The 17384-nt window shown below is 41.4% G+C and overlaps 2 protein-coding genes across 31 annotated transcripts in view; both read right to left on the reverse strand.

Moving 5' to 3' along the window:
* Positions 1-391: 391 nt before the first annotated feature.
* LOC105479373 (vesicle associated membrane protein 3) lies at positions 392-10400 on the reverse strand. Its single transcript, XM_011737320.2, has 5 exons — positions 10247-10400; positions 8107-8176; positions 4519-4677; positions 3659-3710; positions 392-2229 (listed from the first exon to the last, which is right to left on the reverse strand). Coding segments are annotated over exons 1-5 (303 nt in total). The 5' UTR covers positions 10249-10400; the 3' UTR covers positions 392-2209.
* A 1560-nt stretch (positions 10401-11960) lies between these two features.
* Positions 11961-17384, reverse strand: part of LOC105479380 (calmodulin binding transcription activator 1) — a 975024-nt gene continuing 969600 nt past the window's right edge. For all 30 annotated transcript variants that reach the window (XM_071067081.1, XM_011737369.2, XM_024792358.2 and 27 more), the window contains one exon: positions 11961-15211. In XM_071067081.1, the coding sequence (XP_070923182.1) occupies positions 15148-15211 (64 nt within the window). In that variant the 3' untranslated portion in view covers positions 11961-15147. The remainder of the gene's footprint in view (positions 15212-17384) is intronic.

Genomic DNA, 17384 nt, shown 5'->3' on the forward strand with positions numbered 1-17384 from the left:
GATGTCCCTCACCCATCCAGACTTATCCCAGGGTCTATGTCAGCAGCCATCTAGTCTACCACATACATGGTCAGCTCGCACATCCCTTTTGAAAGACCATCTATTTAGGGAACTCCAAAGCCAAATCCTGAATTTTAGTAATTGTGTAAAAGCCAGTTTCCTCATCTATACTAAAAAGCACTTATCAGAAGGGGAGTGGTTTGCTTCTCTTCACTGGGGTATGGGGAAATGCTGGGTACTAAAAGGTAGAGTACCTAGAGAGGGGCTGGTGAGAAAAGGGGAGAGAGTTTCAGAGCTTCTAAGGGACAGGTATGGGGAGCAGCAAGGAATGGCAGTTTCAGGAGTTGGATCAGGTGCAGCTATTCCTCTACAAGAAACACAGGTGCCACAATCATGTTTATAAACACTTTATTTAGGTCACTACAGTGGGTAAGTTCCCAGCTAAGTGCACAGATACAAGCGAGGTATTTCTGGGTTAATGCAGGAGCCAGTGGGTTACGTGGGTCTGAGCTCTGTGGCCAAGGGGCGAGCACCAAGGTTTCAGAGTCACACCTGGCCAGAGATCCTGCGGAGGGTGGGCTAGTGTCCTAACACTGCCAGCTGCTTTCTTCTCACAGCTAGCCACACTGCAAGGCATGTCTTCAAAAGTAAATCATTTCAGCGATGTTAAGGGAACAGATGTTAAAGAAATGGAAGTTGTGTCCTGGTGCGCCTCAGCTGTTGCTGCTTTATAAGTCTTAATAGCATGTGAACAAGAGTTTTAGAATATTCCAGTAACAATGAGCCACAGAGCAATAAAGTCTGTGCTTTCTCCCTCAGTGCCTCCTTGCCTGTTTCCTTTCATATCTGAATTCCCATCTTTAAGCTGTGTATCCTGATGTTGAGTCTCATGTATACAAGAAAAGTTTCTCCGACGACAAAGTTTCTTTGACGACAACAGCTACTTCCAGCATTCCCATCAACAGCATTCTCTGCAGTTGATGGTATCAAAGCAAAGGTCTCTAGTTGGCTACTCTCTGTGAAAAGAGTCGTTCACCCCTGACCAATGCCTAATTGCAGGCGTAATTTAGAAAATGATTTAGGAAGCAGATGTGACTACAAATAGGAAACAAACTCCAAAAAGTTATCGTTTATCTTCATATTTGGGCCAGATAATGATCAAGTTCACAGGTGGTCTTACTTGAGGCTACAGAATTGTTGCTTGCATAATTATCAGAAACATGTTGGAGTCCACAGCTGATAATCTGCCAACTGCTGGGTAAAACTCTTCTGTCCATAGGAATGAGACGGTCAGAGTCTACCTCAAACCTTCTCTAACCCCCATGCAGAATACTGAATCAGAAGAGGAGCCACACTGTCTACAGCCTTTCAAAAGGAAGAAAGGCCTGTTAAGATGTACAAGTTTCATACACAAGGTAATGATTTTAATTCTGAAGGGGCACCTAGAGTTCCATTTGGCAGGTTTCTGAATTTAACTATCAGGAATACACTTAAGGCCGTTTTATCGGCATTTAACATTTTGGCAAAATAGAAGCTTTGGTCATACCCATAGTTCTATAAAATTTTTTTAAAGGAGGTTATTTCTGATTAAACAACATTTTTAGCAAGTGATACATAACAATAACAACAACGTAAACATCTTCAAATCTAATGCAAGAGCAAAAGCTCTTCACCAGCATCTTAAATACAGCGAGAGTCAGTAGTGCTTACAAAAAGTAGAGGGTTCTCTTCTAGGGAATCAGAAAATTATCAAAATAAGGCACAGCCTGTTGTTATCACAGATTTGTGTTAGGCAGTAGTGTTTTTTCCTGGAAGGCACAAGTTGGAAATCCGATTACCCAAAGTTTTAAAATGTGGTTCTGAAAATAATGCTGAATGACAAGGGTAACTTACTGGGAGCAATGGCAATTAATTAGTGACAACATTACATCTAGATTATAGCACTCTGGAACTTAAGAAGGCCCCTTCATCAGCCCATACATAAATCTGTAAAGGCACTGTGCAAAATGTGGACGGGGCTGGCCTTACTTCTAATTTGGAGTGCATATTAAAAAACAAAGGCACGTTTCCTAGAAATTCAACTTTAACTAACACACACACAAAAGAACATTTTAGAGATAACAGTAGGTAAGCTTGATAATATAGCAGGTTCTAAGTCAAAAGTCTTGAAGAGGTTTCTTGAATAGCAGTTTTGAGTTCCGCTGGTTCTTCATGAAGAGACAACCCACACTAAGAAGGAGAGACGCAAAAAGGGGAAACAGCAGGTTAATCTCTCAGTGCAAATCCCAAGCCAACATCCAATGCTGCAGTCTAAATGTGATCAGAAATTAGACTGGGCTGATTTCCTACTACTGGCTTCTCTCCATTCTACAGAGGGCTAGAGGAAGGAGACTAGAGTCAAAAGGATCCAAGCAATTGTACCTTCCCGCTAAAAGGAAACATCCACTAACATCCATCAATCAATGAAAGAAGTCATGTTTCGGTTCTCATATACTGGGCTACAGATGGCAATGAGTTGTTTGAATATTATATAATAATAGTTGTATGTGTGTGTTTGTGTATACATATATATTATTTATATAGCTATTATTTTTATTACTATATGCTAGGCACCAATGTAAGCAATTTTTATTTTATTATTATTATTTTTTTGAGACAGAGTCTTGCTCTGTTGCCCAGGCTGGAGTGTAGTGGCACAATCTCGGCTCACTGCAAGCTCCGCCTCCCAGGTTCACGCCATTCTCCTGCCTCAGCCTCCCGAGTAGCTGGGACTACAGGCGCCTGCCACCATGCCCAGCTAATTTTTTGTATTTTTAGTAGAGACGGGGTTTCACCATGTTAGCCAGGATGGTTCAATCTCCTGACCTCATGATCCGCCCGCCTTGGCCTCCCAAAGTGCTGGGATTACAGGTGTAAGCCACTACGCCCAGCCAATTTTTATATATTTACCAGATCCTTTAACAAGCAAACAAGCAGGTACTATTATTATCCCCATTTTACAAATGAGGAAACTGAAACCCAGAGACATTAAATTGTTTGTCCACGGCCATACAGCTGGATGGTGGTGTAACCAGGATGGATCACAGTTACTCCATGCTTTTAACCACTACGTTACATAAAAGTAAATATATGATAAAAATATATTCAGAGAAAAGAAGTGGAAATGAATAAATTTTCCCTAACTTCAAAGGATTAATGTTTATATCAAATATAAAGACTTAAAACTCAAATACCTAAAACATTTATTAAAGAAAACTGAAAACCTTGGAATAAATGAACCTTTTATTTTTTTTTGAGAAAAGGTCTCACTGTGTCACCTAGTCTAGAGTGCAGTGGCATGACCATGGCTCACTGCAGCCTCGAATTCCTGGGCTCAAACAATCCTCCTGTCTCAGCCTCCTGAGTAGCTGGGACTTACAGGTGTACACTACCATGCCTGGTTAATTATTAACAATTGTTTGTAAAGATGCTATGGTGCCCAGGCTGGTCTCGAACTCCTGGCCTCCCAAAGCTTTGGGATTACAGGTATGAGTCACCACGCCTAGCCAAAACTAACATTTCGGAGGGAAATTTTAATCTGAGTTCTTGTACACAAAATCAATGGTCTGTGAACACATGGAGAAGACTTTTCCAATCAGTTTGGAGAAGGGTAACTCACCGATGATGATGATGATGAAGATAAGCAGAACAGTAATCCCGATTGCCCACATCTGTAACAAAACATGTATCCATATCACATTTCGAATGCAGACATAACGTGCTTGTTGAAGAGTATCATATAATATTCGTCTAGTCACTGAAAGGGAAATTCAGGTGCATACAGTCTGGAAGAATTCATAATTTCTAAAGCCTAAATTAAATGTTCTCAATTAGGGCCTGAAGGTAACTTCCCTGCTTTTTAAAAGATGTTCAAATGATGTGTGGCCTCTAGCTAGGCATTTGTGTGTGTATACAAGTTTTCCACATATGGAAAGGCTGCTCAGCTTGCCCTGTGTCTCAAAGTGTCACTTGTAAACAAGGCAGAGGACAGGATACATCTGGATCTGGTCGCAGCACGCTGACTCACTGACTGTATAAAATCTGCTTTGGCTCGTGCTCCTGGGCGGGCTGCTTTCTACTCTTCTGTTGGGCACACTGTGGCTTTCTAGCATTTCTTTCCCTTGACCTTGGAACCATTCACAGAACTACACGAAAACTAACCAATTCCAGCCCTCTCCTATGTGTTTGGGGCCCTGCTGGGGTAGAGGGTTGGGAGGGGCTGATGACTGTGAGTGATTTTGGATATTCTTGTTCTACGTGCATCTTCTGAAGATCAGCCACAACACATAGAGGATTCCTAGGGTGAGGCTAGGAAAGGGTATGTAGTCAGTGTTTCAGATTCACAGTGGACCCACATTTCCATGTGGAGGAAATCAAACCCACCTCCCAGAGTCATGAAAGTCCATTATCTGTAGCCTGTTAATTCTCTGAGAATGGAGAAGGGGGCTTAAATGTAAAGGTGAGTTAAAAGATAATTACCTTGCAATTCTTCCACCAATATTTCCTCTTCAACTTGGCTGCACTCGTTTCAAATTGAGAAGCGCCTGCCTGCAGTGCATCTGCACGGTCGTCTAACTCAGAGAGCTTCTGGTCTCTTTCCAGAACCTTGTCCACATTAACTCGCATTATGTCCACCACCTAGATGAGTGTGATCACAACAAGTAATGCACAAAGAATGGAGGAATAGGGCCAGGTGTGGTGGCTCACGCCTGTAATCCCAGCACTCTGGGAGGCCGAGACGGGTGGATCACCTGTGGTCAGGAGTTCGAGACCAACCTGGCCAACACGGCAAAACCCTGTCTCAGTACTAAGAGTATAAGAAAATTAGCCGGGCGTGGTGCTGGGTGCTTGTAATCCCAACTATTCAGGAGGCTGAGGCAGGAGACTCACTTGAACCCAGAGGGCGGAGGTTGCAGTGGGTGAGATTGCGCCATTGCACTTCGACCTGGGCGACAGAGTGAGACTCCGTCCCAAAAAAAATAGAGGCACAGAGACTTCAAAGACAATCTATGGGCACATTGTTCTTTCAGGTCAGCACTTTATTACTTTGAGCCAAACTTTCGCTTTAAAAAAAATGAGCTCACTCTTTCATCATCAAAACAATCAGCATATTAAGGATAGAAGGGAATTTCTTTAATATGATAAAGGGCATTTATGGGAAAATCCACAACTAATATCATGCTCAATGGTGAAAGACTTCCCCTCTAAGATCAGGAACGAGACAACGATGCTCACTTTCACACTGCCACTCAATACTGTACTGGAAGTTCTGAACAGAACAATTAGTCAAGAGAAAGAAAAGGCATCCAAATTGGAAAAAAAGAATAAACCTATCTGTATTTGCAGATGATTCTCTTTATATAAAAAATACCAAAGAATCCACAACAAACTGCTAGAGCTAACAAATTCAGCAAAGTTGCAGGGTACAACAACACATAGCAATCAGTTGTGTTTCTATACACCAGCAACAAATAATCTGAGGTGGAAATTAAGGAAACAATTGTGTTTACAATAGCATCCAACAGAATAAAATACCTAGGAATAAATTTAACCAAAAGGCGAATGACTTGGACAATGAAAACTAGAAAACATTTATGGCCAATTGATTTTTGACAAGAGTGCCAAGGCCATCCAACAGTTTTTTCAATAAACAGTGCCGGGCCAACTGAAGAGCCAACATGCAAAAGAATGAAGTTGAATCCCTACCTCACCCTATATACAAAAAGTAACTCAAAAGGGATCAATAATCTAAGTGTAAGAGCTAAAGCCATAAAACTCTTAGAAGAAAACATAAGGGTAAATCTTCATTACTTTGGATTTGACTGTGGATTCTTAGATTTGATACTGAAATCAAGAACAACAAAAGGAAAAACAGATACACTGGACTTCATAAAAATTAAAAACTTTTGTGCACCAAAGAACATTATCAGGCCAGGTGCGGTGGCTCATGCCTATATTCCCAGCACTTTGGGAGCCCCAAGCAGGTGGATCACCTGAAGTCAGGAGTTCGAGACCAGCCTGACCAACATGGTGAACCACTGTCTCTACTAAAAATACAAAAAATTAGCTGGGCAAGGCGGTGGGTGCCTGTAATTCCAGCTACTCTGGGGGCTGAGGCAGGAGAATCACTTGAACCTGGGGCTTGGAGGCTGCACTGAGCTGAGACTGCACCACTGCACTCCAGCCTGGGTGACAGAGCAAGACTCTTGTCTCAAAAAAAAAAAAGATAAAAATTAAAAAAGAACATTTTGAAGAACGTAAAAGACAAGCCACAGAATGGAAGAAAGTATTTGCAAATCACATGTCTACTAAAGAAAGATTTAATATCTAGAACACATAAAAAACTCTCACAACTCAAAAACAACCCAATTAAAAAATGGGCAAAGCCTGAACAGACATTTCTTTAAAGACATACAAATGGCCAATAAGCACATGAAAAGATGCTTACCATCACTAATCATTAGAGAAAGGCAAATGAAAACCCAAAGAGCTCAGTAGGATGGTTATAATCAAAATGGAAAACAAGTGTTGGCAAGGATGTGGAGAAACAGGAACTCTTGGACATTGCTGGTGGGAAAATAAAATGGTGTGGCTATTGTAGAAAACAATTTGGCAGTTCCTCGTAAAATTAAACATACAGTTACTATGACCTAGCAGTGCTACTCCTAGGTATATATTCAAGATCAATGAAAGCATATGTCTAAACAAAATCTTTCCTGTGAATGTTTATAACAGCATTATTCATAATTGCTGAAAGATGTAAACAACTCAAAGACTCATTAACAAATGAATGGCTCAACACATTGTGTATACACATACAATGGAATATTACTCAACCATAAAAAGGAACATGGTACGTTACAACTTAAATGAATGCGAAAAACTTTGTGCTAAGTGAAAGAAGGCAGATGCCAAAGGCCACATACTGTATGATTCCTTTTATATGACATATCCAGAACAGGCAAATCCACAGAAAGAGAGAGCTGATTAGAGGTAACAAGGAAATGGGAGGAAGGGGAAATAGTGAATGATTACTAAATGGGTATGAAGTGTTCTAGGGTGATGAAAAAGTTTTGAAAATGGAAAGAGGTAACAGTTGCAAAATATTACGAATATACTAAATAACACTCAATTATATACACTTTAAAATGTTTAGTTGTATGTTATGGTAATTTCACCTCAATAAAAAACAACCCTCCTTAAAATTCCTTTGGTTAAAAAAAATTCCAATTTGATTTTGTAAGTCAACAGAAATTTCAGGCAGGACAGAATTACAATGGGTTTCTTACTGGGAAAATCTAAAATTTTTAGAAGTTCACGAACAAAACCATCAGATCAAAATATTACTATATTATTTCACAACAGTATCTAACATAACTTTAACCGTTTTTTAGGGCAGCTAAATGCAGAAAGACCGAAACATATCTGTTGGACAGTGACAGCTTTTAGGAATGTGGAAATACTAGTCTGAATTTCTCAATCTTTTGCTGTGGTTCTCCACATACAGTGCAGAACAAAAGATGAAGGTCCTCTAGCTCAAGAATTCTACAAATAGAGATTTGCTGGGCTAATGGAGTTTGACAGTATCTACTTTGTGTGAGTCAGTGGACAGCCATTAGAGATGAATTCTACAGAGAGGCTTGCTCAGGCTGGATAACTAGTAAGTGGACAAAGCATTTTGATAAAAAATCTGATCAGAAGAACTGGTCTTGGCTTGAGCAATCTAAAGACCTAATCCTAACATTGTATTATCCTATTTTATAAAGTGGTTCTTGGGGAATACACTCAGGGAGTGGTGTTCATGTTTTAAGCATATGATTTTTTATTTTTCCTGAGCTAAATGTTATGAGCAGGTATGTGATTCTACCACAGGAAAACAAGCATGAAACCTAGAAAGTCTGACTTTTGCTTAGATCTTCCAGCACAGCAGGGAGCAAAGTTTTGTTACAATTATGATACAGTCAGAATTTGCTTTACATTCACACTTTCATGATACTTTTTCTAAACAGATTTCCAGAGTGCTCATACTTGTTTAAAATTCATATTTCCAACATTTCAGAGCAATACCTCATCTACTTGATTTTGTGTCTGCTGAAGTCTTCGATTACTGCCAGGGGCAGCAGTTGGACCTGTAGACCTGGAACATGTAAAGGCAGGAGCATGAGTAAATTACGATTCCAAATACATTTTCTTAAGTATAAAGAAGTTACTCCGGGACTCTCACTGTTAACAATTTCTTACATTAGAACTAAAGCAGAAAAAGAAATTCTTCCTGAAGCAATGAACAAAAGTTTTAATTACATTTCTTCTAATTTCTCTATAATTTCCAAGACTGTCCCACCTACTAAAGGGACAAACGTGAAGGTTTAATAGGACCTACTTTGTATCCCTGAAGTATCTGATCCCACGACAGGTAAACTCTACTGTCCTTTTTTGAAACTTGTTCTAAGGCACACATCTGCTTGAACGTACTCAGTACTCTCCTGATCTTTTCATTGTGGCAGGAACTGTTTTCATAGTTATAAACAGTTATAGAATGCCCTTTTTCCAATATAGAAAAATAGATTAATTTACAGAAACAGAGTCAGGAACACTGGGATGCAGGGAGCGGTTGGTGTGAGTGGAAAGGTGTGTTGAAGCAATGCTTCCTCTTTTAGGAAGGTACTCTTTTTTTTTTTTTTTTCCTCTTTTGAGAGACGGAGTTTCCCTCCTGTTGCCCAGGCTGGAGTGCAATGGTGTGATCTCGGCTCACTGCAACCTCCGCTTCCTGGGTTCAAGCAATTCTCTTGCCTCAGTCTCCCAAGTAGCTGGGATTACAGGCATGCACCACCACGCCCGGCTAATTTTGTATTTTTAGTAGAGACGGGGTTTCACCATGTTGGTCAAGCTGGTCTTGAACTCCTGACCTCAGGTGATCCATCTGCCTCGGCCTCCCAAAGTGCTGGGATTACAGGCATGAGCCAGCGCGCCCGCCCCGGGAAGGTACTCATCTTTTAAAATCTTCATCAAAGGCTTTATTTCTCCTCATGCAGATCCTTCTTAACCACTCTGACTCTGAAGTCATTATTGGCTCCATTACTTGGAAAGTATCACTTTGGTTTTTCAGGTATAAAGTCCTGCCTCCTCGAATAGATTACAGGTTCCTGGGTCGTCTTACTCTCTTCTCTGTATCCTAGATAGCACCTAGCATGTACCTTAGTATACAACAGTCTGATGGACTGTTTGAACAGTCACTTTACATCTGTCATGTGTCAATGACCAGGGCTACAACAGATCTCATCGCCGTCCTCACAGAGTTTAGTGTCTGGTAGATAAGTAAGGACCATGCCGTGGTGCTAGACTCTTTTCATGCATTTTCTCCTTCAACTCTCATAACTCTCTGAGGGGAATATTACTCCCATTTTACAGATGAGTAAAGTGAGGTTTAAAAAGTCAACACAGCTGGCTGCCGTTCAGCTTGTTTTTAGATCAGGTCCTGTGTACCTGGGATCTAGATCTTAACCACTGTGATCTATTGACACAGCAGCCTCAGCAGGAACATTCGAGGGGGGGTCCCCAACTCCTGGAAGAAACCCGGGGCTTCCTCCGACGGTGAGCAATGAACAGAATGGAGGTGGAAGAGAGGGTCCTTGTGATTCTTAACCATGAGCATTCTCTGAGCGTTACCACTGGAAGCACCGGTTTGCAAGGGCCACAAGAGCGCTTTCGCTTAAGAGTGCGAAGGCCCACGGTTAAGTGATCTTTCCAGTGCAGATGCCCCTAGCCAGGCAAGGAGCTCTTGGGCCCACAGGGGCTCAGCACAGGGCCGAGGTCCTTTCTTTTGCAACTTCCGGGGCCCAGCGCAGAACTGGGCCGAGAGCCGGCCCTCCCGAACCAGGGCAGTCGTCCCCGTTCCTCTCCGGGACCTCGGGGACTAGAACGGGAAGGGGCGAGGAGCGGGGTGCGGGCGGGCAACTCACTTCCTCGGGGAAGCGCCTCGCCGCCCCGCCCTCGCCCCTTCCGCGTCCGCCCCATGGCAGCGGAACCCGCCCAGCCCGTCTGCAGCCCGCGCCCCAAGGGCCACCGCCCACCCCCAGGCCTCGGGATCCCCGCGCAGCCCCGGCCTGCGTCCGAGCGGCGGCCGGCGGCAACTGGGCGGTACGGCGATCCCAGCGCGAGCTGCCGCCTGCGGGGCCCGAAGCCGCCCGCGTCGCGCAGCATCACTCACATTTTGGCAGCGGCGGCGGCGGCGGCGGCGAGCGAGGGTCAGCAGAGCAGCGAAGTAGGGACCGGAGGCCAAGGAGATGGGCGGAACGGCGCGACTCCGGGCAAAGACGTCACTAGGCAGGGCCGGCGGGAGTGGGCGGGGCGCAGAGGGGGCGCGCCGGAAGTGGGCGGGGGCGTCGTGGGCGGGCGCGTCGTGGGCGGGCGCGTGGTGGCGGGCTCGTCCAGGGCGGGGTCAGAGCGAGATGTCACCTCCCTGGACTAGGTCACGTGGGAACTTGAGGGCCACAGGGGTCCCAGGGCGTTCCGGGCTCTGAAACGCAGAGTGCAGGTCAATACAGCTTCCTCTCTGCACCGCGGCCAGAGCTGGCGCTTGGGGACGTGGTCTGCAAACGTGGTGCATTAGGCACTGGCTGGGGACTGTGTGGATAAGTGAGGGTGGGCGCAACTCATGTTATTCTGGGCTCGGGACCATTTCTCTCTAACAGTATTAGAGACAGATGATTGGCTTCTGCTGAATGTTCCAGATTAACCTAGTGATCCCGAGGGCACCATGTTTCTCTGAGAAAGTAGTTGAAATAGGAAGTCCATTTCAGGTATTAGTCACATGGGGTTGGGTTAGGTTCCCGCTCATGTTTTCCTCGGTAACACAAATATTTGTCCCTGCAGATCATATTATAATCTGCTTACGAGAGCCTTGGCATCAAGACTGTAGTTCCTTCATTTCTGTATTTTTAGGCCCTAACACAGAATAGGTCCTCAGGTTTTGGTCGAAGGGAGGGAAGCACAAATCTGAACGCAGTGAGTTACCTTGTATATATTTGTCACTGAAATATTCCTACCAACACAGTTACTGACATCAAAAAATAAAACACTATAGGTGTTTGGTCATTGGTGGGTCTCTTAAATGAGAAGTGAAAAATACAGTACTTAAATACTATGCTGTTTTTTCCAACTCTAAATAGAATACTTCGAAAAGGGAAACATTCGTATATATTCGAATAAACGAGACTGTCACAAAGGCGGTGGGATTTGAGCTGGGTACTAGCAGAAAAGAACTTTCCAGTAAGGGTTGGACAAACACCATGAACAAAGACAGCAATGAAAATGGACGCAGTGTGCACAGACCACCTACAGGGTGCAGGTTGGGTACAAGTGAAAAGAAGACTGAATAAAGAGGGTAAACAAGAAAAATGTCATTTGATTGTAGTGGGCCCTGGAAACCATTGACTCACGGACTTGGGAGATCCGTGCTGCACAATTTCTCTGGCAGTAGCGGCCAGATGGATCAGATAGAAGAGGGAGCACTAAGGAGATAAGGAGAGGCTCTGCAGTGAAAGGGAATGGAGCAGCGATGACACAATACTCAGAAAGGAGGACGTTCGTCATCGCTGGAAAATGCCTTTTAGAAGACTTCAGAGGATTGTAACTGAAAAGGTGAATTAAATTAGTGTCTATCTTTCAAATAACTGCACTGCCTTACACAAATGATTGATATGTTGAGAGGCGCCTGGAAAGATAGGCGAAAAGCTCTCTGAATGGTGGCTGGAAGACATTTTTTCTTTCATGGACCTAGCTGAAACAATGTAACATTCAATGTCAAAACATTACATCTGGATCAGAAGGAAATACTTGACATTATTACATACGTTTTGAAACACGTGTCCATCACCTTAGATCTCACTACCCAGTCACATTAAAGCAAAACACACACGTAGTATGGGGAAATTTTCTTCATTTTTAATTTACAGCAGAAAGAATATAAAGCATTCAGAAAACATTTTCCATATTTTAAGGGCAATTCAAAACATTTTGCATGGTTTCCAGCAGCTGAGTTCTTCAACAGATCCATTGATTCAATGATGCTTTACATGCACAATTACAAAAATAAAACTTACAAAAAAGAAGACATCTAGACTAGTTTTACATGCAAGTCTCAGGGACCCCCCATTGGGCGCCAACTACTGTGTGGAACTGCCATAAGCGACCGTGCAGCCAGAGAGGGGTTCGTGTTAATTGTCTTTATTTCGTTCACACAGTACAGCTGATTTCGAATGGGTAACAAGAATAGCAATTAAATCTTCAGGAGATAGAATAAGATTAGCTATTACTTTTATAATGAAATCCTACTCCTGGCACTTGGGAATTCAGATTATCCAAGAAAGCTGCGCTTACCTATCATCTTATATTCGAAATTAAGAGTCATAACCAAGAAAAAGCGGTCAGAAATGCTTCGTTTCAGTGGAAGTGCCTTTTTGCCTCACCTAGGATTCACAGTTGTACTGGTAGGTTACACCGGTAGGCTTCAAACCTACTTCCTATCCCCTCCATGAGAACCCTCTTAATTCTATGGAACTCTCTATCATCTGTCATTTTCTAACGTATTCAGCTAATAATGTAACATGTGAAACATTAAAAAAAAAAAAAAAACGTGAGGGTTAAAGCAAATCCACTGAGGTCATTACTCTGGTCAAAGATCAGTTATTTGTACCATAATATATGGAATAAAGATATCTAAATTCAGTATTACTAGAGGATATTCTGAAAGAGCTGGCTTTCACGTTCTATTCTCGTTTATGAATGCAGTTGTGTTTGTAAATTACTCAAGTGTCCTCCTATAGGTCAAATTGTGTAAAATAATAGGTATCTGGGGGACTGCAACAGCTGCAACATAACCCACACATTTAAAAACAAAATTGAGTCAGGTCAGTTTACAAATGTACAGGTGGCTACTAGTTGTGGGGCTGTCACTGTTGTCAAAGCCGATCACAAGCAGAAAGACATATACTGTACAGTAATTCGAGGTTGGCAGTGAAAGGAAGTAATTAAAAAACAAGTACAATTATAGAAAAGGCACCAAGAGCACTGACCCCAGTTTTTACCACAATCTTTTTGTATCTACCTTCCTTCCAAAGACACCAGTTTAAAAGCTTATTTGTGAATATTTTTAGGCTTCACAACAAGCCTTGAGTTTTAACTCACAGTTGGCAGCCAGAACCAAGAAAAAACATCTCAGCTTTACACCAACTGATCCTCAAACGTAACCTGGGAATTTTAAACTGGCATCAGCAAATGCAAACTTTATCCTCTCAATTTAACATTAGTAGTTTAATTGTTAAAAGCATCAGATTTCTTTGGCTCCTCATTATGTGGAAATAGTAATATACCATGCCATCTCTAAAAGACCAGTCTGCATCTTTTTCCTTTTTAGTTATTTTTTTGTGTGCAATTTTATTACATTTTCTGATTTCCAGCAGGAGATATGGAAACGTGACGTTTTTCTACTTTTCACACTATTTCTTTTGTCAGGTTTTTAAATCATTCTAAGTGTTCTTTGTTGGAGTGAGTGGATGGTGTTAAGCTACATACTGATTTCATCTTATGATTATCTGTTTTGCAAAAGTAACTTAATTTTCTTAAGCAGTATTAGCATTCACATTACTTGGCACCATTGGCAAAAAAAATTTAAATAAAGTAAACTAAACTCCTGGTAGCCAAAATTAAATGTAAACATATCCTTTTTTTAAGTAATGTTACTCTGCCTTTTTTCCTAAGTCTAAATACAGTAGCTCTTTTTTTTTTTTTTTTTTTTGCAGTTTAGTCATGCTTTAGCAAAATGTTCTTCTAAAGAACATTTAAAATAAAGTACTCTTATAGTGAAATAAAGTTTTTTTGTTTCATTTTACAGACCATAGCCACTAATGCTTTGCTTTTGTTCATTTCTTTTTTCTTGATTTCATGCACATATCTCTTTGTTTTAATATATACAATATATACAAACAGTACATCCACATTTTTCTCGCTCATTCAGACAAAACTATACAAATAATTTTATCTTGCCATGTTATTGACCTTTGTGAATAAAATATTTAGCAATTAATATAATCCCTTTCAAATATTTTCTCACTTTTCATTTCTACCTTCTATATATACACAGAAACTGCTCAGTTTGGATGAGATATAGCCAAAAACATGGAATTTACTGGCCAGAACGCAGCACCACGCTGATCGTTTAGGTGGCAAATGTCCAGGCAAGGTTCATGATTCCTTAGAATTACTACAGCTTCCAAGGTTACTAAAAAAAGGCTACATGCTTTATCAATTCTTAAGTAATTCTCATTGCACATGAAAGTAAGGCAAAAAAATTAAAGTGCTGAACATGAAAAAGGGGACAAGATGATTACTACCCTCGCAGGTTCTTGGAAGGTGGTGGGGACAAGAAAATAATTTAAACTCTGTGAGCTGCTTCTCATTATTTCCCATGCATTACCCGTTTACCACACACCTGCCCCTCTGCAAATTTCCACAAGACATTAAAAACCTGCAGATTTCAAAAGTTGCATTAAGTGTGCTGTAGAGATTAAAACAAACAAACAAACAAACAAAAATAAACAGTGAAGGAAATGAGAACACACGGACCCAATAAAGATTTTTGTATGATCTAAGCCCTCCACTGAGAATCAATCCCAAAGATTCAGCTTCTTGGAAATAACCGGCAGGTGCAGGAACAGCATTCTTTTTTGTTGCTAGTATAGCCCCACCTTTTCTTATCTATATTTTTGGTATAAATATTTGTACAGTTCCACACGATGTTTGAATACAGCCCTATATGAGAAGGAAATGGCTTCTTCCTGAGAAGAGGAAGCCTCTTTCAATTCCTCCTGGTGTCTTGATTTCCCGTGATCCAACAGAAGATTGAGTTCCAAGATGTCTTGCTGATCAAATTAAAAGTTGTCCATGAAAGTGCAAATGCAATGACCAAAACATTCCTGTTAAAATCCTGCAGCTGATCTCCCCAAAACTGCAGAGGGATTTTGTGTGTGTGTGTGTACGTGTGTGTGTGTGCGTGTGTGTTGTTGCATGTCTCTGCTAAAAACAGAAATGAAAACAGTCTGAAAAGCAATGTCACATTGCTAAGGGATGCTGCTGTATGTCTTCAAGTTCCTTGGCCTTTTTCAATTCTTTCACTCTGGAAGAGAAACAAAACAAAACAGCAAGCGATAACTCTATAGTGAATTGCGACCAAATAAAGAAAAGGGGTATTACCACACCCTCTGAACTGAAGAGCCAAGACTAAAACCCTTTGTGAGGATTGATGGCAAAAGAAACTCCTGTGAAATTGTTGGAGAAAATATTCAAAGAAAAGATGTGACCCTTCTTAAGGTGAAAAAAATCATTGTAAAGCTTTGCTCTACATCAAGTGCTCTAAGAATACAGCAAAATCAAAGTCTAATGTATTAAATCAAGTGTGACAATCACATGTTTATCTTAATAAAAATTTATTCAAATAACTTTCTTTTTAGTCTGGTGGACCACCATTAATGTCCTATCACTCCATGTGATGTAAATTAGGAAAACTGTACATGCATTTATTTAGCTTTCTTTTTTTCTTTTTTTTGAGACAGTCTTGCCCTGTCGCCCAGGCTGGAGTGCAGCGGCGCCATCTCGGCTCACTGCAACATCCGCCTCCCGGGTTCATGTCATTCTCCTGCCTCAACCTCTCGAGTAGCTGGGACTACAGGCGCCGTGCCTGGCTAATTTTCTGTATTTTCTATATTTAGCCACCATGCCTGGCTAATTTTCTGTATTTTTTGGTAGAGATGGGGTTTCACCATGTTCGCCAGGATGGTCTCGATATCCTGACCTTGTGATCCGCCCACCTCGGCCTCCCAAAGTGCTGGGATTACAGGCGTGAGCCACCGCGCCCGGCCTATTTAGCTTTTAATATATCTAAGGATTAAGCTACTATTGCTTTGTTCATAGACTCAAGATTGTTAGCTTTCTTGAACCTAATCATACATCTGTACAACTCTACTCCTTCACGCAGGTTTTTGGAGGCTTTGATTTTTATAATTCCTTACTTTCCTCCCATTCCACATTATAACTTAAAAAGACATTCAGGTTCCTCTTCCCAGTGATCCCAGATGGAGAGCCATAGGGTGCGATACTGATAAGGTACTTTGTTCTATTCATCAAACATACTGTAGTAAACAAATTTAAGTAACGTTGTTATAGACTGAGCCATGGAAAGTTCACATCAGCAAATTACTTATTAATTATCATTGCCGATCTGTAATTTTTAATATAAAAATCAGTCTCAGTTTTTTTGGATATGGCTACCTGATGCAGATGGGGTGCTGGGGAAGCAGCTGTCTGCTGTAAGAGTATTTCTCTATACTGACAATTACGAACCTGCCTTAATAGCAGAATGATCAAATGGAAGGCAATGCATGTGGTGTAAGTCACAGTTTGTGGTACTGCATACCATATAATAACATTTGTTTCCCAAAAATGGGTGTGAGAGGCTAATTTTAGCCAAATGGGAGCAACAGCTTCTTAGGACACCCATACTCTTCTGCAACAGCATGACCAGGAAAAGATGGATTTGTCATGGTGCTATACAGAGGGCCATAATCTCAAATATATTTTTCTGATTCCCTAAGAGTCTCTCCTATTATCTTAAGTTATACCAGTAAAGTAAAACTTTTTTTTTTTTTTTTTTTTTTTTTTGAGACAGGGTCTAACTCTGTTGCCTAGGCTGAAGTGCAGTGGTGCGATCTCGGCTCACTGCAACTTCTGCCTCCTGGGTTCAAGTGATTCTCCTGCCTCAGCCTCCCGAGTAGCTGGGATTACAGGCATGCACCACCACGCTCAGCTAATTTTTGTATTTTTAGCAGAGATGTTCTGCCATGTTGGCCACGCTGGTCTTGAACTCCTGAGTTCAAGTGATCTGCCCACCTCAGCCTCCCAAAGTGCTTGAATTACAGGCATGAGCCACCAGGCCCGGCCTCAAGTAAAACTTGATAATAGGCAGAAAGAAAATATTGTGAAAAAACCAGTAATCAGTTATTGCTATACTGTATAGGTTGAGAGTCTGGAATGGCACATATGCTATAACAGCAGTTTAAGAAAACATTTATATTTACCACTTCCAAGCAGAATCATTTCTGCAAAGTTGATATAATCTCTTCACAGAGAAGATGCTCTCTTTTAGAAGAAAAGCTTTATGATGTTATCAGTAATACTAAAAAGAATTATAATATTTGAAAACTTGCTTATTTGTCTGATTTACTTACTACATATACCAAGCCCTAGCTTGGTCCTAGCGTGATGTTTACAAATTGACAGTGACAGACAGTCTA

Source organism: Macaca nemestrina, chromosome 1, assembly GCF_043159975.1.
Source record: "Macaca nemestrina isolate mMacNem1 chromosome 1, mMacNem.hap1, whole genome shotgun sequence".
In the NCBI taxonomy this organism is placed as follows: Eukaryota; Metazoa; Chordata; class Mammalia; order Primates; family Cercopithecidae; genus Macaca; species Macaca nemestrina.